At 33.4% G+C, this 7689-nt stretch overlaps 1 protein-coding gene across 1 annotated transcript; it reads left to right on the top strand.

The window, feature by feature from the left end:
• The first annotated feature begins 389 nt into the window (after positions 1–389).
• On the top strand, positions 390–4429 carry LOC143202252 (outer dynein arm-docking complex subunit 4). Its single transcript, XM_076413597.1, has 3 exons — positions 390–1092; positions 1575–1813; positions 3788–4429. Exons 1-3 carry the CDS (start codon positions 843–845, stop codon positions 4403–4405), a joined length of 1107 nt encoding a protein of 368 aa, XP_076269712.1. The 5' UTR covers positions 390–842; the 3' UTR covers positions 4406–4429.
• Positions 4430–7689: the final 3260 nt, after the last annotated feature.

Here is a 7689-nt window from a genome sequence, read left to right as displayed (position 1 = left end):
TGATGTCAATAAACTACAAGTTTCAATAATTCTATGAAGTTTTTACCACGGCGCCTTCACCATATTCAATAAATACCGATTTTGATAAACTCGGATAATATTAATGTTTACATATATATTATATTTAATACCAGTTAGGCACCATAAAGTGATATCATTGGTTTAATTATCCGTGTGGCATTTAAAACAACGTATAAATATCTCATCAGTTTCTTACCGGCGCATTCACCATATTTTATAACAAATTAAGTTGAAAAAAATTTACAATTCATTTTGATTTTAAGCTTTAACTTTAATCAAAAATTGTTTCTTTATTAGTTTGCACTATTAGCTTTCGTATGGCGTGTAAGCTCCATCTAGTATTTAGGCAAGAAAGCAGATAATTTTCGATTTTTACGAAGTTCTCTTTTATTTTTATGCGAGCCTTTTTTATAAAAATCTTGCTGCTCAATCTGCAACATTTTAAAATTGTTTATTATGAGTTAATTTCGGCTTCATTAATTTTTGTTTGTGTTATAAAATATTATTTTCTGTGTTGTATTGAAATTTTGAACTATACAGTTTTAAGCCCCCCATCGATTTTTCCGCGAACCAATGCAAAAAAAAACAGCTCCATGGTGTTCGCGTGCCCGGGAGACACCTTCCCCAACCATTGATTACACCTTCGAGGCGTTACTATAGCAACTAACAGCTAGAAGTGTTACATTCGTCACCTATTCAAGTGATCCACCATCTTTCCGTTATACTGGTCAGGTTTTCCGTTGGTTTTTCGCCGTTTTGTCCCTCTAAAACGTCAGTATTAGCCTCCTTTACGTTTCAAAGCAATCTACGAGCGACAGATCATGGGAGAACCGCCTAAATCCAAGGCCGAGAACAGGATAACCCGGGAAACTGAGTTGATTCAAAGTTTCGTACGCGTTAGTATCAACGAACCCTCAGAGGAACAGAAGGAAGAGGGTGAGGAGGTCAAGGAGGAAGGAGGTAATCATGGGGAAGCTGGTGGTGACCGTCGGATTAGACAAGTGCCGATGTCCGCCGAAACTAGCCGGAGGCTGTCGAAGCAGATCACAGAAGATCCATCTCGAAGAAAAGGTTAGTTCTGTACTTTTTCGTCTTTTATATTAATAGTTTTAAATTATATACACATATTTCTAGCAACAAATGCCTTTCTTAAGGGGGATATAGGTGTAGGGCGGCATATTTCGGGTAATTTTTATGATTTTTTTGTCCAATTAAGAATAAATTTATTTTATTCTTATTTTGAGAACATATTGTACATATTTTTAATAGTTTATAGACAAATCACAAAATTAAAATATCGGCTGCCGTGCGTTGTGAGTCTTTTTAAGATATTTTGAAGTTTTAATAATCTTTTACGAGATCTAGTACTACGATTTTAACCATCATGCTCGTTTTTTGGATACGAAGACTCTTTTTGTATAAATGAAACGTACACTATGAAAGTTATGTTAGAACTGATTTTTGAACACTATTGCAGTAGTCATTTTAGGTGCCAATATTTCTCATAAACTTTAATTAATTCTGTGTAAATTATTTGTTTTGTATGTTTATAGGTAAAAGGCGAAGAAGACGAAATCTGAGAGAAGAGGAGATCTATTGCGATAAAGACCGGGCTGCCGCGGTCAATCTGGGATCCAAGGATATCAAGCAGTCGCTAAAGATCAAGAGGAAGCAGGATAGGTCCCGGATCCTACAGATCCCGGAGGAGGCGGACTCCAGCACGTTCCTAGCCTTGGGGAATTACGAGATGTGCCGCGGAGATATCGCTATAGCTGTCGATTTTATTTCTAAGGTTTCCACGGTTCTTTTTTTTTATTTATTGAGATATAACTTCCAAGTGTCTAAAAATACATAAATTGGTCTACTCAATTAAGGACTGACAGTTTAAATAATTAACAAGAGTTTCTTCTCGATATTCTAGATCCCATATCTAGTTTATTATAATTTCAATGCCCTAAAGCCTCTATTTTTTTCGATTTTGATATTAGAGCGATATGATTTGAAAGAAATTGTGCATCATGATCTGCTATTGCAACTGAATAATGCGATTAAAAGAAACAATTAGGGTTACTCAATAAGGAAGTCATTGGTTTCCATTATGAGAACGCTAGAACACGTACGTCTTTAGTGAGTGGACAAAAATTGAGAGATATTGGTGGGAAAGTTTTAATGAATCCTCCGTATAATCCAGATCTTGTTCCGTTCGACTACCATTCATATTTATCTTATAACGATGTAGAGTTGACTTGGTTCAGTTTTTCTATCAGAAAACTCCGAAGTTTTTCGTAGAGGTGAAATAATGGTTTTAGCAATGGTTAAAGATGGGAAAACGTTATCGATCAAAAGGGTCCGTATAAGATAAACCCAAATTACGGTTTTTGTTCAAGCATTATCAATATATTTCGTAATTTTGTGGTCATGTGAGAAAAGACTCTTATTTAAAAAGCTCCAAAAGTGTTTTTAGTACTTAGTTCTGTCTTTTTGCTAACTTGGGTCAGTAGTTTGAACGAGCGAAAGTTATTTCAGTGTTTACTACATTTGTTAAATGACCATTTAGTCATATTTGGTATTTTTGATAATTTGTTTTAATTAATTGTATCTTACATTAGATATACTGAGTACAGTCTTAATTTACAAATTAATTTATTACTACTGTTCGGTTGTACTTCCATTAATACACAAGAAAGGCGAGTACGGATTAATACATCAATATGTGTTTCCTAAATTTTAAGTTAATGACAAAAATTATCAGCGTATTTGCGTATTTAGACTTAAATATAATCTAATAAAGCTGTAATAGTTCATAACATTGAATTAGGAATGTTGGCCATGGAAATAATATCGACATATCAATATATTACAAAATGACGGAAAAAGAATGTTTAAAAAATATTCAAAATGACATTTTAAAAAGTAACGATAATTTTATTAAATTTCTAAAATCAGGTACTGACATTTTAATATTGAACGTTTATGAAAATTACTGATAACAGTTTTAATTTTTTTTGGAAAAAAATATCGAAAATATTGAACAACAAATATATCGATATATCGGGCAAAAGTATCGATATTTGTTGAAAAAAATATGGATATATCGATATTTCTCGGCCTCCCTACACTGAATATTGCAAATGCATTATCTATACGATTTGCTTGAAATATTCCGATAACGTATCACTCGATAAAAACAATAATACAAAAAAGTTTCGATTTTTACTATTTTTAAAATATTCGGATACGTAAAAAAAATAGTAACAAGACCTGTCGTTTACACGGAATCCCGTAATTCGGTGAAAACATATTTGTTTGACTTTTTTGTTTAAGCCTCAAGAGTTTCTTTTTTAGATCGCGCGTTATTAAAACAGCTATATCTCTGAAGCTATTTAAAATTTGGAAAAATCCTCTGAAGGGCATATTCTTAGAGGGTTAAACTTTGAAAATATGAAAGAAAAAAATCGATTTTCTTCATATTTTTATACTAAAATACCCGAAATGAACCAATAAATATTTCCAAAATTAATGACAAAAAATATCAACGTATTAGACCCAAACATAGAGTTTTAAATAACCTTAAATTAAATACGTCTCACCGAAAAATCCTGATAATATTTCGCCAGACAAAAACAAGAAAATAAAACCCTCTCCCGGATCCAATATCGTTAAACTTGTATCTGATATTTAACCGCAATTTTCCCGCGGCCCTTATCGGCCATAGGCGACTCGCAACATTCCGGATAACTGGACCGATAATGTCAATCTGTTCCAGGCGCTGGAGCTCAATCCCGTTGAGAAGCAGTCTCTGGTGGCCCGTAGCAAATGTTACATCTTGCTCGGCCAGCCGGAGAAAGCCTTAAAAGACGCGGAATCCGCCCTGCAAGTCGACAAGGGATACATGAAGGCCATCTACCAGAAAGCCGAGGCTCTCTACTACCTGGGCGATTTCGAACATAGCTTGATGTACTACCACCGAGGATTACACATCAGGCCTGATCACGAGGGCTTTAAACTCGGCGTGCACAAGGCCCAGAAAGCCATCGAGAACGCTATTGGTTCCATCGGACGCAGACCGAAATCCGCTGGCCTGATATCTGGTGAAACCAGCATCACACAATCGCCATCTCCCAAGGACGTCGAAGACAAAAACAGCACTCGTAGGTCAACGCCTTTCAGTCAAGTCAGGAGTAAAACAAGCAAACCGAGCAGGTTACTGAGGGAACTGGCACCCGACAAAGATTATCTGGATAACCTGATGAAACATCCTAGTATCAAGTGTAAGTTTAAAGAGAACGATGACGCAATCGAGAAATGTATCCAGGAAACGGTTCAATATTTGAACGATAGGCAGGAATTTTGGCGTCAGCAACTGCCAAAACACTTGAAGTGATATAAATAAATATTAGTACTGTAATCATTGTGTTTTAATCAAATATGCAGAATCCATAAAGCATCTATCATTGATTGATGATGTCCACCTCATTCTTCAATTCCCGGTCTTCTTTGTTAACACTTACACTATACATATTTTCCTATATATTTTCCTTCCGACATCTATTCAAAGTTTTTTTGTACATACGTCATCAAGATGTTTAATGTATTGCCTGTTGCAATTTGTAAATTCGTTTCAGAGCCAGACAATATTTTCCTTGTCATTTTATTCTAGTTAAAAAGAGACACAATGCTGTCCGATTAGTTGGAACACGTAAAAGAATGAGCCTGTCCAGTTGTCAGACCTATGCAAAATTCTTGAAATAGTGATTAGAGAGGTTATAACTCTAACCTATAAACTATTGTGGTTGTATAATAAACTGTAGTTTGTAGATGTACTATAATGTTAAAATAAATTTTATTTGATAACATTTTTGTTTAATTATTTTATTTAGATTAGAATTTTGTTGTATGTTATAGCTATGAACTAAAACTTGGAGTTGATGCGGCAACATTGAGACGTTTTGATGTCACAGATTTAGACGACATATGTATAAAATAACTTTGAACAGACTATATGTACTCTCTCCGATATACTAGAGGCAGAAAAGTACCAAAGTTCTTCATTGTTAACATATTCACCAGACTTTTGTTATATCCTTTTATATCCAGTATTTTTATCAAGCATAATCTCTTTAATTTAATTCCTCCAGTTTATTGCCGTTGGAAGTAGTCATACAAGTTGCTTAATCGAGATCTAGTCACATATGATTTCATTTTCTATGAGTTATATTGTTATATTGCAAAATATCTGACTCAACCATCCATGTGAGCTACAAATATTTATAGAGTATAAAATATTATAAGGAAAGTGTTGTTTCTATTGATTCAGAGTCTTTATAAATATAAGTAAGTTAGTTAGAGATTATAAATTTTATATGAAGCTTTTCTGGCAATGCTTATTTCAATTTTAGCAGTTGCTATAGCTTTAGAAGTATACAGCACACCTTTGTAATCCCATCGGACACAAAGAAAAGGCCTGACAGCTTGTATATTTTTTCTTAGCATCGATTTTATTGTTTTATATATATATATATATATATATATATATATATATATATATATATATATATATATATATATATATACATTATATATTACATATTTTCGATTTTTGGTCATTTTCAAGGTTTTTCGCTGCAATTTCCATTCAAATAATCCTGAGTTAATGAAAATTCAGGGGATTACAGAACTTTACGCCGAATCGATTGGTAATACAGTAGACTTTGTGAAACTTCCAGTTCTTAGGTTGTACAGTAAAAAATGTATTTTCAAAGAAGTTGTGGATTTCTGTTTATGTCGCGTATCTTAAAAATTATACACTCTAATGCTATTTAACATAGATTTTCCTTTCTATCACCTCAAGATGCGTATATTATGAACCTTTATCCGAGAGATAAAAAAATTGGTACTTTTTCCATATCTATAGTCGAAATTTTTCGATCGGTAATTTTCAAGTTTTTGTTGTCATTTCCGTTCATTTAATCGCAGAATAATGAAAATTGCAGAGTTTATACATAATTTTACGCTGAATCGAAAGGTAGCAGTTTTTCTAAAGACCCTGGTTTTTAAGGCATACAATGAAAAGTGTATTTTCAAGAAAATAGTGCATTTCTATTTATTTCGCATATTTTAAATCTATACACTCTAAAGCAATTTAACTTAGATTTTTGTTCCTTTCACACCAATATACATACATTTTAAGACTTTTATCCTTATTCGAAAGGTAAGGAAAGAAATTATGTACATAAACATATGTAATAAATTGAATTATTTATTTGTCTTTATTCTATTAAAGTTCAAAGAATTTTATATTCGCCTTATTCTTTCGGCATTTTTTTGAGGCCTAGTTATTAGCCCTAAAACCGAAGCGCCTATTCGAACGAAACGAAATGAGACTCTCGTTCTTGTCTTTTTTTAACTCCTCTCAATCCCGGAGGTAACAGAGAAATTCGCGAGGGCCTTTTTCCATTTCAGGGCCTGTTAAACGTCTGCCCGTATAATCCGTTTTGCTTTCCTCCTCGGATGTGGAACCCGCCGTTCATTTTTTTTCGATTTTAACGAGCGAAAATATTGTAGACGAAAGCAATTTGCACCAACGGTAAGTGAAGTTTACTCAGTAGATAAGAGCGATAAATCTGATTATTGAAAGAAACTAATCTTTTTAAAGGCTCAGATTTTATTATAATTTCATATTTTATAATAAATTAGATATAAAATAAGTTGGGAAATATATATAGGGGAGAGTCCGAGTTCAATGAGGGTGTAAAGTCAATTGAATTTACAAGGAACGGGAAGTTGAGGGTGAATATTTTTGGTCTATTGAAGTTTAACGAAGTGGTCTTAATATTATTGTTAAAGGTCTAGTAATGCTGGTATTATATTCTAATATATATAGATTACAAAGGACTAGTTTATTAATATCATTAATATTATTTTTCATATTAAATCTTTTTTTTTAGTCAGAAGTTACAAGCCGGCTTTGTTGGCGCAGTAGTCAAGGCGACAGGATGTTACTCCTACTGTTCCGATAGTCGCGAGTTCGAATCCTGCTGGGGCATGGATGTACTTTATGTTTGTGATTGTAATTGTAACTATCATTATAGGCAACAGTTAAAAATTCGATAAATAATAACTATCCCAGTCACGCTCGTAACCAGGCTGGGTAAGACCGGATGTCTTCTGGAATGCTCTCTAAGTTGGTCACTGCCCAGTCGGTAGACTTAATGTTGAGGACCTAGGTTAAACTGTAGGTCCAGTCCAGATAAACCGTCGGTGGTAAAAAGGACACTTTAAAATATTTTTAAAAAATACAAAATACAATCATGGTTTATATTATGTAAATAGAACAGACCTAGTCCAGCCAGCATATTAATCAGTTAAAGAAGAATTTCATTTAATGAAAACTAGGTTTTTAAATGTAGTATCAGACAAACAGCCTCTTGTTGAGACACCAAAAGAAATCTTCTAAAGGAAACAATCGCTTTGCATGGCCTGATGAGAACAAACTTATTACAGGATAATATTTTATATTAATTATTTATTTATGTTGTTTAAGGATTATAAGCCTTTGGCTTTTATCATTTAGGAAGCAGACTAATTCTAACTACATTTTTGATGTCTGTGGTTGACCGCTGTTCCAGGCCGCAAAAGATAAAAAATCATCATCCTTTTTACTAGTAA

This window comes from Rhynchophorus ferrugineus, unplaced genomic scaffold (genome assembly GCF_030347505.1).
Source record: "Rhynchophorus ferrugineus isolate W39M unplaced genomic scaffold, kcgeb_rfMv2 rfM9, whole genome shotgun sequence".
Classification (NCBI taxonomy): domain Eukaryota; kingdom Metazoa; phylum Arthropoda; class Insecta; order Coleoptera; family Curculionidae; genus Rhynchophorus; species Rhynchophorus ferrugineus.
This window is presented reverse-complemented; position numbering and strand designations above follow the sequence as displayed.

What these genes read in the sequence shown, in the direction of transcription:
- LOC143202252 (XM_076413597.1), top strand. Translation starts at nt 843, where the DNA reads ATGGGAGAACCGCCTAAATCCAAGGCCGAGAACAGGATAACCCGGGAA. An exon ending in AGATCCATCTCGAAGAAAAG is followed by an intron (nt 1,093 to 1,574) that starts GTTAGTTCTGTA and finishes GTATGTTTATAG; the next exon opens with GTAAAAGGCGAAGAAGACGA. An exon ending in CTGTCGATTTTATTTCTAAG is followed by an intron (nt 1,814 to 3,787) that starts GTTTCCACGGTT and finishes AATCTGTTCCAG; the next exon opens with GCGCTGGAGCTCAATCCCGT.